The 14,059-nt window shown below is 51.9% G+C and overlaps 3 protein-coding genes and 1 non-coding gene across 4 annotated transcripts; 3 read left to right on the top strand and 1 right to left on the bottom strand.

The window, feature by feature from the left end:
- Positions 1-1,379: 1,379 nt before the first annotated feature.
- Positions 1,380-1,562, bottom strand: P884DRAFT_211468 (uncharacterized protein; the record flags this gene model as incomplete). Its single annotated transcript, XM_069439091.1, has 1 exon — positions 1,380-1,562. A coding segment is annotated over one exon (183 nt), but the record flags the coding sequence as incomplete, so codon positions are not given.
- A 3,190-nt stretch (positions 1,563-4,752) lies between these two features.
- Positions 4,753-6,286, top strand: P884DRAFT_211535 (glycoside hydrolase family 16 protein; the record flags this gene model as incomplete). Its single annotated transcript, XM_069439096.1, has 2 exons — positions 4,753-5,273; positions 5,350-6,286. 2 exons carry the CDS (start codon positions 4,753-4,755, stop codon positions 6,284-6,286), a joined length of 1,458 nt encoding a protein of 485 aa, XP_069293734.1.
- A 4,087-nt stretch (positions 6,287-10,373) lies between these two features.
- On the top strand, positions 10,374-13,175 carry P884DRAFT_303293 (glycosyl transferase family group 2-domain-containing protein; the record flags this gene model as incomplete). The annotated part of the gene is made up of 3 exons (XM_069445013.1): positions 10,374-10,796; positions 10,858-12,906; positions 12,987-13,175. The coding sequence occupies 3 exons, from the start codon at positions 10,374-10,376 to the stop codon at positions 13,173-13,175; spliced, it is 2,661 nt and encodes an 886-aa protein (XP_069293735.1).
- A 597-nt stretch (positions 13,176-13,772) lies between these two features.
- Positions 13,773-13,860, top strand: P884DRAFT_t173. The gene has a single exon. It is a non-coding gene; the product is annotated as a tRNA-Tyr (tRNA).
- Positions 13,861-14,059: the final 199 nt, after the last annotated feature.

Genomic DNA, 14,059 nt, shown 5'->3' on the forward strand with positions numbered 1-14,059 from the left:
CAACTTATAGGAACTAGTTAAGAACCTAAATTGCCCTAAGAAACTTTAGCAATTCTACTAGAGGAACCCTAACCGACCGAAAGCAATAGACCTAAAACCAACCCGAAATTGGCTAGCAAGGACAGATCTAAAGGAACTTCAGGATATATAGAATCCTAAAGCTATCTAAAATCGGCAGACAAGCAAGATAGGGTCGAAGAAGACGTAGTAACCCTAGAAGCCTCTGCTACCACCGCCGTTTCAGCCTCCTTACATTCCACTCGCTCTAACTCCTCTACACTGTTAATACCCTAAGCGATAGCTCTTATCATTTTCTCAAACTACATTCGTTTCTATTTCCGAAGACGAAGGACCTACTCCTTAGTAGTTATAAGCTTATCTTTAAGTTTTTAATGTTAAGCTATAATAGACCGAAGCTAAGCAGGAGAAACGCTAAGAACATTATAATTTAAACGCTTATTATAAACGTACTCTATATATTAAGAAGAATCGCTTTTCGAAACCTTATATAAACTAAGGCCTTTAGACTCGTATAGCGTATAAGGATATATCGTCAAAAGATTATCCAAGGAAAGAATCACGGCTAGGAGATAGTTAGTACAAAGAGTCGACGTAGTAAGCTTAGACTTCGACTTCTTTCTTATACGATCAGCCATCTTAACGACATCACGAAAGAAGAGAAGAGGGGGGACTAAGGAACACAACTATATATAAGCAAGGGGGGGGTGTTGGCGCTATTTGAAACGGACCTAAGTCTTTCGAGGACGAAAGACCTAGGGGAGGGGCATCGTGTTATAATGTAGCCATATAAGGCGACCTGATAAGGTATACGGAACCAATTAGGAACCACAAGACTTAAGGACTAATCAGGAAGTAATCGTAATGATCGTACTTCGATTAAGGCGAGCACCCGAACAATGATCGAAGGATCGTAGTAGCGATCACACGATCGGAATCTAAGGGGGAACACTCTAGAATAAGGGAACTAGATAAGTATATTAGATAGCTAGTCACTCGTTCTGGTAGACTCTGGAGTTCACTAGTGATAGCAACTTCCTCTATAATCACAGTACTTATACCAAGTACCGCTGACTACTATGAGAGACAACTATAGTGTTGTTATAAACCCTTTGGCTTTACCGAATCCCTTAGACGACCTGTACACTTGTCCCGCATCACTTACCTTTGTCTGAACCCTTTTAGAAGAAGTCTGAGTTAGGTTCGTCATATAATACTTTCTTCCTAATCGCGTTGATCAGAGCCTTCTGTGCCACATGTCGGTTTTTCTTAACTATCAAAAGGATATACCGTTTTTCCGAACGCGAAAGAACCTCTAGACGGCTACTTCGAGGTCGGGACTCAAAAGTGTAGTAAGATTTCTATAGTTCAATTATATGGTAGATGGCATATCGGGATACGCCGAAGAGGGTTGCCAGGGATCGCTTGCTTTGGCTAGTAGCTGCAAGGCTACAAATAACCATTCGAATATGTGGGCTCAATTCCTGGTTTGGCTGGTGGTTTACTATCAATTTACGTATAAAATCGTGTAGATTAAGGGCTATATCGTTAAATTGTAGGATGTTAAAGAAAAGGTAGGATACGCGTGGGTGTCGCGAAACACGTTTAAGTGGGTGGGGTGGTCTGGGATTTTTGACCCCTGATTGTACCGTTAGATAGCGTTTTTCGAGAGCTTTCCAGCGATAGTAGTTTTATACGTTTTAGTAGGGTATTCGCAAAGATGCAAGAGAGGCTCCTTCCCTACCCCTTCTTACTATAATTTAATTAGGTATATCTTATCGTTCTAGAGAAGACTACCTACCTTCGAGAGTTTTGCCTTAAACTAAATAATAAAGGTAGAAAATAGCTTATTATCTCTCTATTATAGGAACTCAAGCTCTAATAAGGTAATTATCTTCTTATAGGAGTTAGAAAAGACGCTCTTAAGGTATTAAAGGAACTAGGCTAGGTCGTATCTAGTCTTTAGGCCTATAGATTTATAGTATATTATAACCTAGGTCTAAACCTATTATATTAAGTTTCCCTAGATAAAAACCTATTAATTATAGTTAGAACTAATAAAGTCTCTATCTATTATAAGGATATATTCTATCGTACTCTTCTAGGCTATAAAAAGTTCCTTCTTACCATCGAAAGGTTCTCTAGTTAGGATACGCTTTCTTTAAGGCCGCTATCTCTCTAGAGATATCCTAACTAAGTTAGGGGTTAGTATAGGCTAAGTCTAGGACGCCTAGAGGGAGTTAATTATAGCATTCTACTATGCTACTACCACTTAGAGGGAGTAGACGAGTTCCTATAACTCTACCAAGCTCAAGGGCATATATATCCTAGATTCTACTATAACTAAGTTACTAGTCATTCGCTTAGGAGGGTTATTATTAACTAAAGGTAGTTAAAATATAATATACTAGCCTTATAATAACTATAGATAAGTATATAATGTTTTATTTAACTACCTTAAGGGAAAAAAGAGGAGAAAGTAAGTATAGGTGCCGAAAGGGGTTCCGTTTCCTAATATAGGGGGTATATATATGCTCTGGTTAGGGCCTGGTTAGGTGTTAGGTTAGAGCCTAACCAGGTCCTGAGCATATGCCCTACGAACGCCCTATAAACGTATATAGGTCTGGTCTGAAACTAGGTATAGCCTATTATCGATTAGCCCGGGTAGAGCCTAGGCCTGTAACAAGTTAATAGTAATAGAAGAGGGGTAAAAAGATAAAAGATTATATATATTAGTAAGCTACCTTTATATATAGTTATATATTATATAGGTAATATAGCCTTAAGTGTTATAGGCCTAGGCTCTACCTAGGCTAATCGATAATAGGCTATACCTTATTTTAGACTAGACCTATATACGTTTATAGGGCGTTTATAGGGCATATGCTTAGGACCTGGTTAGGCCCTAACCTGGCACCTAACCGGGCCCTAGCCAGAGCATGTATATACCCCCTATATAAGAAGCGGAACCCCCTTTAGCCCCTATACTTACTTTCTCCTCTTTTTCCTTAAGGCAGTTAAATAAAACATTGTATACTTATCTATAGTTGCCATAAGGCTAGCACCTTATATTAAGTAGTATATAGTGCTTACTATATATACTAGTAATTGATCTATATATATAGATATAGCTAGCTTACCTAGTTTGGTAGAAGGACTAGGTAGGTGTGGTACCTAAGTGCTTGGCCTTAGGGTCTCTGGTCATTGTGTGGTCTGTAGGGTCTATCCCTTAGGAGATGCCAAAACCCCTTAAAAAAGGCGTGTGGCTGAAGCTGTTAGTTCGTCGCACTGCCTCGCGCCATTGCATTTAACGTCAACGCCGGAATTGTCAAGCGCTAATTATCGACTGTTTGAGCCAATGGTGGAAATGAATCAGAACAAACAAACAGACAGGCACGTGGAGCGGGGACACAAAAGTCCCTAAAACGATATTACCAGAGATTGTTTCAAGAAGCCCCTCAGACCCTTATCTACACTATTGTATTTCTGGTATCGGACTAGCGTTTTGTTACCTTATGTGTATGTACATGACGGTACGTTACATATCTTCATGTATGGTATCATCACGGTGTTTTTCGGTCCAGGTTACAAGCTTCGTCACTTCCCTGGCCCTTTTTGGGTAAGCTTTAGTGTATCTATAGTTGACAGCGACTGAGCGCTGCCTTCGCAAGCCGTGGCCACGTATTTGCTGCTTTTCGGTTGGTCAGACGGTGAAAATTCGTATGTGGACGGATCCGCAAGACTTTGCCCTTAGGCACAGAGTATTAACTGGTGTCATGTGCACGGATGTATTCCGCAGTGTGCTGCATTGCGGTGTGAGTTAGGAGCTGAAAAAGTTGAAGAAACGGAGGGGAAGGTCCAGCAGCCCGCGGCGGGGTTCCTGCCGCCGACCCCTGGCTGGGCACGCTCGCTGTTTGCCGTGGACTGCTGCTTAGCCCAGGAACAGGGCAAGGGCACGGCAAGGATCAGGGATTCGTCGAGATCCGGGAAGGACCCGCTGGCCCAACCACCCCTGCCAGCGTATCGCCCCACTTGACGAAGCCTGCCAAGCGAGAACCCACCTACCGGATCGATGCGCTCGTGAATTGATGATTGTTGCAATAGACAACACGACGCTGCAGTGCAAGCAACCTGGTATGTACGAATTCCACTACGCCAGACGATGTGATGTCGGCGCATTGCCAAGACTGGGCCCCGTCACGTCGGGCGACGAGAGTCTGGAGTTCCAATGCAGCAGCACCACGCAGCTTCTTCCGTTGGAGCGTGCTCCTCCTTCAGCTATCACCCCGCCGTGGCGCCGGGTCCCGACCTTTTTTCTGCTAGTACGTAACTGAAGGGCGAGAAGCGAAAAGGAAAAAAGACTGACCCTCGCCTTCAATTCCCTTTGGCTGATGAAACTGGACATAGCGAAGATTACCTCCCTTGCTTGCTTTGGCTTCTGCACTTGAAGTGCCTCACCCTCGTTTTTGTTTCGGGCAGTTGTTGCAGTTGCATCAAGGCTTGTATTGTTCTCGTTGGCGACGACCTTTCAGGGCCTCGTTGCATACGGAGCAGAGCACAGTTTTCCCCCATTCATTTGACAGTCGACGACGGTCATTATACAACGGCAGTTTCCACTGGCTCACAGAGCTTCCGACGACGACGACGCTTGTATTCTGGGACCACGCTTCCAGCGAGCAGCTGTCTGAGCTCAGGGATTACCACCACGGCGGCTAGTCCGCCTTATATCTTCCGATGGATAACAACAACGACTCCTTCGGCCGCCCGGCCACCAACAATATGCCCTCAATGGCATCCACCGCCGCTCCGACCCCTCAACGGCCCGGGACGCCCAGCGAGTCTGTCGGGCGCAACCCCTTTGGCGACGGTGTCGAGTCACAAGCGTCGCACCGGTCGTTTGGACAGAACGGCAACCCCTTTGCCAGCCCCTCGTTCTCGCGGCCCCCTAGTAGCTTCGACTCGTCCTCGGCACTGGGCCGCTTCGAAGGCGGCGGCGCGCGTTACTTCCACTCGCGCCGCGTGCGCAAGGGCGAGATCGAGAAGCCATGGACCAAACAGGCCGACCCCAAGGAGAAATGGGTTACCATCCTGCCTATAATCGGCATCATCATCGGGTTGGGTATCTCGGGCTTCCTGGTGTGGGACGGCATCCGCAGCGTGGTCAAGCACAAGTACTGCCCCGTTCTCATAGAGGATTGGTCCCAAGGCTTCAACGAGAAGGTGTGGACGAAGGAGGTGCAGGTGAACGGGTTCGGGTGCGTCTTCCCCCTTTCGGCGACCGGAGGAACGACCGAGATGAAATGATGACCGAGACTGACAACATTTTCCCAGAAACGGCGAGTTTGAGCAAACCACGGGGGGCGACGAGAACGTGTTCATTGAGAACGGCAACCTCATCATCAGGGCGACACCTCGTGACGACGCGCTGATGCAACAGAACTACAAGATCGACCTCCTCAAGGACGGCACCTGCACGTCCACCAACCCGGCCAATTGCGTCGCCTCCACTAATATCACGACCGGCAACTCGTCCATCGTGCCTCCAGTCCTCTCTGGCCGCATCAACACGCGGCGCGGTGCCTCCATCAAGTACGGCCGGGTCGAGGTGACGGCCAAGCTGCCCGCCGGCGACTGGCTCTGGCCGGCCATCTGGATGATGCCGGTCGACTCCAAGTACGGGCCGTGGCCGGCGTCGGGCGAGATCGACATCATGGAGTCGCGCGGCAACAACTACACCTACCCGCAGGGCGGCAACAACATCATGTCGTCGGCGCTCCACTGGGGGCCGAACCCGGCGAACGACGCCTGGTGGCGCACCAACGTCAAGCGGCAGGCGCTGCACACAACCTACTCGGCCGGGTTCAACACGTTCGGGGTCGAGTGGTCGCAAAAGTACCTCTTCACCTACGTTAACTCGCGCCTGCTGCAGGTGCTCTACGTCAACTTCGACGTGCCCATGTGGTCGCGCGGCAACTTCCCCGTCCAGGACAGCAACGGGACGCGCATCAATGACATCTGGGGCCACACGGGCCGGCGACAGACCCCCTTCGACCAGCCCTTCTACCTCATCCTGAACCTGGCCGTTGGCGGCACCAACGGCTGGTTCGAGGACAACGTCAACGGCAAGCCCTGGCTCGACGGCTCGCCCAACGCCCGCAAGGACTTCTGGCAGGCCAAGGACCGCTGGCTGCCCACCTGGACGCAGCCGCAGATGGAGGTGAGCAAGGTCGTAATGTTGCAGCAGTGCGACGGAGATGAGGATCTCTAGAGCAAAGTTTGGACAGGACAGCAAGACACGGATTTCTTTACACATTGTACACATTGTTCACATTGTTCACGTTTGGTGTTTGGGCGTAGATGGATGGGTACACATGTTTACTCTTGGTCACTTAGGTTATCTAATGTTTACTTTCTTTTTTTTTCTCCCTTCGACTCGATGGAGCTGAATGAAGAGCGGAAACGGCCTGGTCTGATGCGATTTTTTTTTTGGGACGGCGGCATAAATGCAGACACTCAGTAGCGCTAATGCGGGCATGACGAATCAACATGACACCTTTGGCAGAGCAAGACAACATCCTCGGAGATCGTGGAGCAATTCTTTGTGGCATAATCTTGAAGGGTTGTCTGTCGCGTCCTGAAACGCACTACGAAGGACGAAGCCCACTGCAGAGCGCCAGGCAGAGTACGGCGGCTTGTCTGCGGGATCTTCTGCCCGACGGCTAGAGCGGCGCTCCTCGGCTCTGCTTGACATCTTGGGAATCCTTGGCGCCCGCACGCGCTAAGCGGTGAGGGTGTGGTGATTTTGGTAGAAGTGGCTGGAATCGGAAAGCCATGCGAAGCTGAGCCTTGCACGTCTACCCACGGACTTGGTGACGGCTCAGTCTCCCGCTAACGATGCAGTCATCCCCTGAACCGTCCGAACTAGTGGGACGTAACGGATCATTGATCCATGGTGACAGGTCTGTCCCTGGTCCAATACGGAGTCAACGAGAGCCAACTTTCTGTACAAGTCTTCCGCATTTTCACTATTACAGTGCGCTATTGGAGTCGGGCAGGTCCAACATAGCCGGCGCTAGAACATGTCGAGAATGCCGCCGAGCGATACAAGACCCGATCAAGATTTCCCCCATTTCCTCTTCCACCCCCACCCGCGCGGCTGACTCTGCGTTAGCTGGCCTTCACAGTTCAAATTTCTCCGACACAATCGTCTCGAGCCTCGCAGAGGAAGGCCAGCTGTTTCACTTCATTGGCAAGCTCATCGATAGCCTCTGCTGATGATGCGCCCGTTAGCGTTGACGATTCTTGTCGGATCCTCTCGGCTTCGTCGAACGATGACGATACTTTATCTCTCTGGTGATTTTTATCTCTTGTCATAGGCAGCCTACTACACTCAGGACTAAGATAGAGATTCCCCGTTATTGTGTCGGCCAAAACGTCATCGATTTTGGCGATAAGCAAGTCGTCGTTCGCCGCCGAGAGATCCCGGCTGTCTTGGGGGATGTTGCTAAGATAATCAGATAGTGTGGTAGATGGATGGAAATCAACGATCTTCGTATCTCTCTGCGATGGAGTTGATAGTTGTAGATTGATGATTCTGGTGGTTATCGTGGTGGAAGAAGCTGACCAGGGCTGCCCTGCAGGAAGATGTGGGTGGCTGCAACCCTGGTGGGTCCGGGAACCCTAGTGGGGCCCGGCCCTCCACAGATAGCGAGACAGCAGTAGCGAGAGACACGGAACCGACACGAGGGGAGCACGCAAACGCAAAACACATCAGGTATGGTACAGTACTGTACATAGGCATTTCGTACTTTTCCCGAACCGCCCAACCCAGGTTGTTAGTCCTCCGTGTTCCGTAGCCAGTCTTGTATGCTGGAGTCATGATGAATAATGAGAAGATCGGGTGGTGGAGAAACCTGGGTTCGAATGGCGGTAGAGACTGCCAGCGCATCATCCTCAAAACGGCCTCAAGCGTGCAGTGATGGTGGCACTCTCCTTGAACGGGAAGGTTCCATCAATGCCCGTTTACCCTGCCCTATCCCGCTCTTCGGGTGGGGTGGGGGGTTGGGCGGTTCATCCACGTTCGAGGCCGATCCTGACCGTATCGGTTGGTTTGCGTGCAGACGCGATCTGATTGACGAGACGGTGGGAATCGCTTCTGGTAACCTATTTTTGGCTGACGCTGTGATGTTCCTGGGCGCACCAATGCCGGATTTCTCGTATTTCTCCGTCCTTCTGCAGAACCCGCCACCAAACAAGGCTGTCAGCGGCCCAATCCCGTGTGGAGTGGCTTCAGTGCCCAGAGTAATCCCGAGATTAATTGACTCCTCAAGGCGATATCGTCGCAGACACTCTGGCGACAGGTCGCCGTGTTTTTCCTCGCGCTAGTGGACGAAGTGCGGATTGAGAATGGGTTGTACGAGATTGCTCATATCGATAATTACAAAGTATGGTAATCTACCTGTATGCTTCCGTACTGATCCTGACGTACCGTACCGCAGCGTATCGTACCGACGCACACACATGCCTTACACACACAATACCCGCATCAAAGTTTCCATCCGCTCGGGCGCTAAACTATTTGTCTTGGGCTTCAGGGGTCAAATTTGACTTCGGCTTTTATCGTAGGGCAACCCAGTCTCTGGATGCTAGCGGAAGTGGTGCAGTATCAAGTGCTGCTGAAGAACTGGCCATGCGTCTCGTTTCAGCTAGCAAATAGATTCGGCTCCAGTTTGCTTCTGCATTAGTGTACTTAGTCGTAGTTCAGTGTTTCTTAACGATAGTTGTAAGAAATGCCCCGGAAATAAATACCTTGGCATTGAAAACTGCGTCGATGGAAAGAACGGGTGGTCCCATCACAACCCTTGGCCGCTGTTTCCCTCTTCCGTCTCAGATTGCCGGCGAGGTCCGTTTTGCGAGGAGAAACGAGTGCGAATATTCGGCACACTACAATGCTGACCGACTAGGGCGGGGTACGCAACTGCACATAGAACGAACTCGGCGTCTTTGCAAAAAACAAGAAATGCCTCCCTCATCGATGGAGCGCGCAGTGGCCAACTGTTGCACTCACGATACGCGATCGAGGTCGAGTTTCAGTTGACCGGTGGCCCCGAATTGGCGATTGAGTGATAAAGAAACCCAGTCACGCACTTCCTCTCCAGCCCACACAGTCCAGCCACCTCGCAAACGCCATGACACCCGTGCAACCTACCACCATGGTGCCCTGGAGGCGGCTAGAATAACAAGAAGCACAAATATTTGCGAAGGAGTTCGGGAAAGGATTTTGGCGAGAACCGATTTTTCTTCGATAGTCCGCTGCGGGCGGGTTCGGGTAATCGGTACGAAGTAACTACTGGAAGTGTGCTCGTACACTACCCCGTACGAAAGCACTTTCAAATGTTACGTTTCCACGAGGATGCGGCTGGACGAACAGCAGACCAGCTGTCCCACTCACCATCACTTACGGATTACACGGACCGTCACCCCCTTGATCCCTGCGACACATCATCCACACGATGACCAGGGACCCTGACGCCAAGCACTTGGGTACCGCGCCCGCCTGGTCCCTCCGCCGAACCAGGCAAGCCAGCTGCGTCGGGGGCATCTACACGTGTAGACCAATCGCCAGCACACATAGCAAGCACCATGCTACCCAAGGCTGAGTTACCCGCACAACATGTAGCTCTGCACAAAGGCAGTTCACTACGCCCTTTTCACCCCCCTTGCCCCTCCCCTGTCGCTGTCGTCTCCCGCCTTACCCCCCTCCCCAAGCTTCCGGCGATCAACATTCGTTTGTTCCCACGCGCCCGGAACCTGCCAGTATCACTATCCACCATCTGCCCTGAGGCAAGCTTGCTTGCTCGCGCCGCATCATCGCAGCACGCAGAAGCGAGCTTCGATCGTAACTGATTCTATCCTGGCAGTCGACAGCCTCGGCATCAGATCGTGTCAGCATCGGTTCCAAGAACCGATTCCCTTCGCTGCTTCCTGGCTTGCAGTTTGCCTGAAGCCGTCCGCTCGCTTTGCTGCTTTTTGTAGACAGCGGTGGTCCAACATTCGCTCGACGGGCGACCTCACTCGAGAGACGCCGTCGGCTTTGCTTGAAGACTTGGTGAGGGAACCGGGAACTGTATTAGGAGACCAGGGGGATCTGCAGCCAACTTGCGGCATAGACCGCAACCTCCTCCCGGTTATCAGCAGGTAAGCATTCGAGCCAGGCGATGCTGAGCATCTATCTGCCTGGCATTGATCTATCATGCAGCATTGCCTCGATCGATTGACTCTGTATGGAGGTTTGTTGACGCGCACGGGCTTCAGGGCGAGAGCATCTGAGTCCAGTTTTTTCGGCTGCTGTCGCCATGGGGATCGGGAGCTACTTCAAGGCTGAGAAGCCTGGGTCGAAGCCAACACCGACGACAGCTTCACCAGCAAGAGAACATGGAAGACACCAGCAACAGCCATCCGCATCCGAGGACTACCCGGCTCCATCAGTCCAGCCCGCCTCTGAGCTGCAGCCTCCCACCCCGAGGTTTAGCTCGAGGCCGCAATCCATCTCGGGCCGGTCGGTGCGGTCAACAGGGAGTTCGGTCCTCGATGAAATCAAGCACGAGGTCATGGTGAATTATCTTTACCAGCAGCAATGTTCACACCTCTGGATATCGGATGGCAGCGGTGAGATCGAGGGTGTCCTTCTCCGGAAGGCGAGGGGTCAGTATATGGCCTGCCCGCCGCAGCTGGTCAACTCGCCGTTTGCGGCGGCTTGCACTGCCCTCAACGTCCAGGTCCGTCCCGACAATGCCGTGGAAAGTTCGGGATGGTGGTGGCAGATGCTAACGGACCCAGTGCGCCATGACAGTCAACTCCAGGGTGATCAAGACGTTCCTACAGTGGTCCCCGGACGCCGTCGATGTCCCCCTGATGAACGGCATGCGCGTGCAGATCCTCGCGACCATTGACGACCTTCCCCGCGCGCGGAAGCACCAGTTTGCCGCTTTCGTCGCGTCCGAGGGTCTGCTGATCGTCTGGGACGACGACGCCCTGCATCTGGTCCAGAGAGCCAAGGCAATTGAGTCGGAGCTCATGGAGCTCGTGTGGAAGGTTGGGGCGGAGGACAACGAGGATGAGAAGGGCGTAGCCGCCGTGGAAGAGCCGGAAGTGGACGAGGAGAGCGGCGAGCTGAAGCCGGAAAAGCGACCGGTTCACCTGCTGAACGCGTACCTGGTCAGCCTGTCGCTCATCCTGGTCACGGTATCGCTCGGGGCCGCTTTCCGGCAGCTGGCCATCGAGGTATCTGTTGACGGCAACTACGTCCGCCTGGCCCTCGTAGCCTTGTTCCCGGTCCAGATCTTCTTCACCCTCTTCTTCGCCCAAGTTATCGTCGGCTGCTTGGCCCAGATCTTCGGTCCAATCCGCCAGCTCACCGTGAACTCCAAGTTCTACTCGGCCCGCCCGCCACCGAGGCTGCGGTCCTCGGTTCTGCCCCACGTCACCGTCCAGTGCCCCGTTTACAAGGAGGGTCTCAACGCCGTCATAGCGCCCACGGTCAAGTCCATCAAGCAGGCCATGTCGACGTACGAGCTGCAGGGAGGATCGGCTAATATGTTTATCAACGACGACGGCCTGCAGCTCATCTCGGAGGAGGACCGCCGCGCGCGTATCGACTTCTATGCGGACAACAGCATCGGGTGGGTCGCTCGCCCGAAGCATGGCGAGAACGGCTTCCAGCGCCGCGGCAAGTTCAAGAAGGCTTCCAACATGAACTTCGCCCTCATGATCTCGTGCAAGGTGGAGGACAAGCTGGCCGCGATCCAGCGCACCCCCGACTGGACGCAGCACGACGAGGCTCTGGCCTACGAGCGCGCCCTGAAGGAGGTCCTGGAGGAGGACGGCCGGGCCTGGGCCGACGGCAATATCCGCATCGGCGACTACATCCTGCTGATCGACTCCGACACGCGCGTGCCCGCCGATTGCCTGCTGGATGCCGTCTCGGAGATGGAGCTGTCCCCCGACGTCGGCATCATGCAGTTCTCGTCCGGCGTCATGCAGGTCGTGCACACCTACTTCGAGAACGGCATCACCTTCTTCACCAACCTCATCTACAGCGCCATTCGCTACACCGTGTCCAACGGCGACGTGGCCCCTTTCGTCGGCCATAACGCCATCCTCCGGTGGTCTGCCATTCAGCAGGTCTCGTACGAAGACGAGGACGGGTACGAGAAGTTCTGGTCGGAAAGCCACGTGTCGGAAGACTTCGACATGTCGCTGCGTCTCCAGTGCGCCGGCTACATCATCCGGCTCGCCGCCTGGGCCGGCGACGGCTTCAAGGAGGGCGTGTCTCTGACGGTCTACGACGAGCTGGCACGCTGGGAAAAGTACGCCTACGGCTGCAACGAGCTGCTCTTCCACCCGATCCGCAAGTGGATCTACAAGGGCCCCTTCACTCCGCTCTTCCGCCGCTTCCTCTTCTCCAACATTCGTTTGACCTCCAAGGTCACCGTCATCTCGTACATCGGCACGTACTACGCCATCGCCGCCGCCTGGATCATGACCAGCATCAACTACTTCATCATGGGCTGGTTCAACGGCTACCTCGACAAGTATTACGTCGATTCGTGGCGGGTCTGGTTTTCCATCATCCTCGTCTTCAACGGCCTCGGCAACATTGCCCTCGCCGTCATGCGGTACCGCGTCGGCGAGCGCAGCATCCTGTACGCCCTGTACGAGAACTTCAAGTGGACCTTCCTGCTGGCCGTCTTCCTCGGCGGCCTGTCTCTGCACCTGTCGCAGGCCCTACTAGCGCACATGTTCGAGATTGACATGACTTGGGGCGCGACTGCCAAGGAGGCCGAGTTCTCCAACTTCTTCATCGAGGTGCCCAAGGTGTTGAAGAAGGTGAGTAAATACAATCACCCGTGGCTTGTGAGACCGGGCTTGGGTCTGTCTATTAAACGGAAGCTAATGCTCTCCGTCAGTTCAAAATCTCGATGCTCTTTGCCACCATCTTCATCGTCGGCATGATCATTCTCGCCGTCGCTCCCTTCATCCCCTACAGCTGGCACATTAAAGACTTCGTCGCCATCCTGCCCATGGCCACGGTCGCCGCCTCGCATCTGCTGCTGCCGCTAGTTTTGAATCCTGCCCTGATGACATTCTCGTGGTAAAGAGATGAAGAGAGGGCCACCTTGGGTTGATTGCGGCAGATATAATTACAGGGAACCTAATTTTCCTTTTTTTTTTTTCTTTGAAATGTTTTTTGTATTGTTCTGGGGGCCACCGGGTTGATTGCTTTAACATGCCATAATTATAGACTGGTTCTTTAATTCCTACGCCCGGCACGGAATAGTGCCTGGCACCATGTCCCTCTTCCTGTCACGCTTGGCATCTGTTGTACCCGGTTATTTTTATAGAACAGGGATGAGAAAATTACGAGGAGTTACATACTACGAGTAGGGTAGACACGACATGTTAAAAGACATTAGATGATAGCTCTGATGACTTCAACTTCAATTCTAAAGTAACCCATGCTTCCGGGTTCAAAGACGAGGGCCATAAAATGTGCCATTCCTTCGAGACAAGCAAGAGGATGTTGGTTGTTCCGCGACGGAGGACGGGGTACAGCAACAAGTTGACCTCGGTCTCAACTTGGGCATGACAACAAGAAACATCCTTATTTTTGAGCGTCTTGTCGCGGCCGAAGGAGGAGCGAATCCAGCCTATCAGATGTGGAATTGCATCACACGAACATCGGCGAATCAAATCCCCTTGTGGTGTAGTTGGCTATCACGTTCGGCTGTAAATGCGTTTACCGATACCGAAAGGTCACCGGCTCGATTCCGGTCGAGGGGACTTGCTTTTTTTTTGCACAGTTTTTCTACTATGTAGTCATGTTTTTTTTACTCATCAACACCAATAGTTATACAGAATGGTTAACCTGCGATGACTTGTCAGAAAATTGAGGTCGACAGCCGACCGGACTTCTGATATAAAATAGAAGGCCTGTTACATTGCCATTAACAGCGGTTGATACGTTATAATCCGTACAAAA

This window comes from Thermothelomyces heterothallicus (genome assembly GCF_042370625.1).
Source record: "Thermothelomyces heterothallicus CBS 202.75 unplaced genomic scaffold P884_scaffold_36, whole genome shotgun sequence".
NCBI classification, from domain to species: domain Eukaryota; kingdom Fungi; phylum Ascomycota; class Sordariomycetes; order Sordariales; family Chaetomiaceae; genus Thermothelomyces; species Thermothelomyces heterothallicus.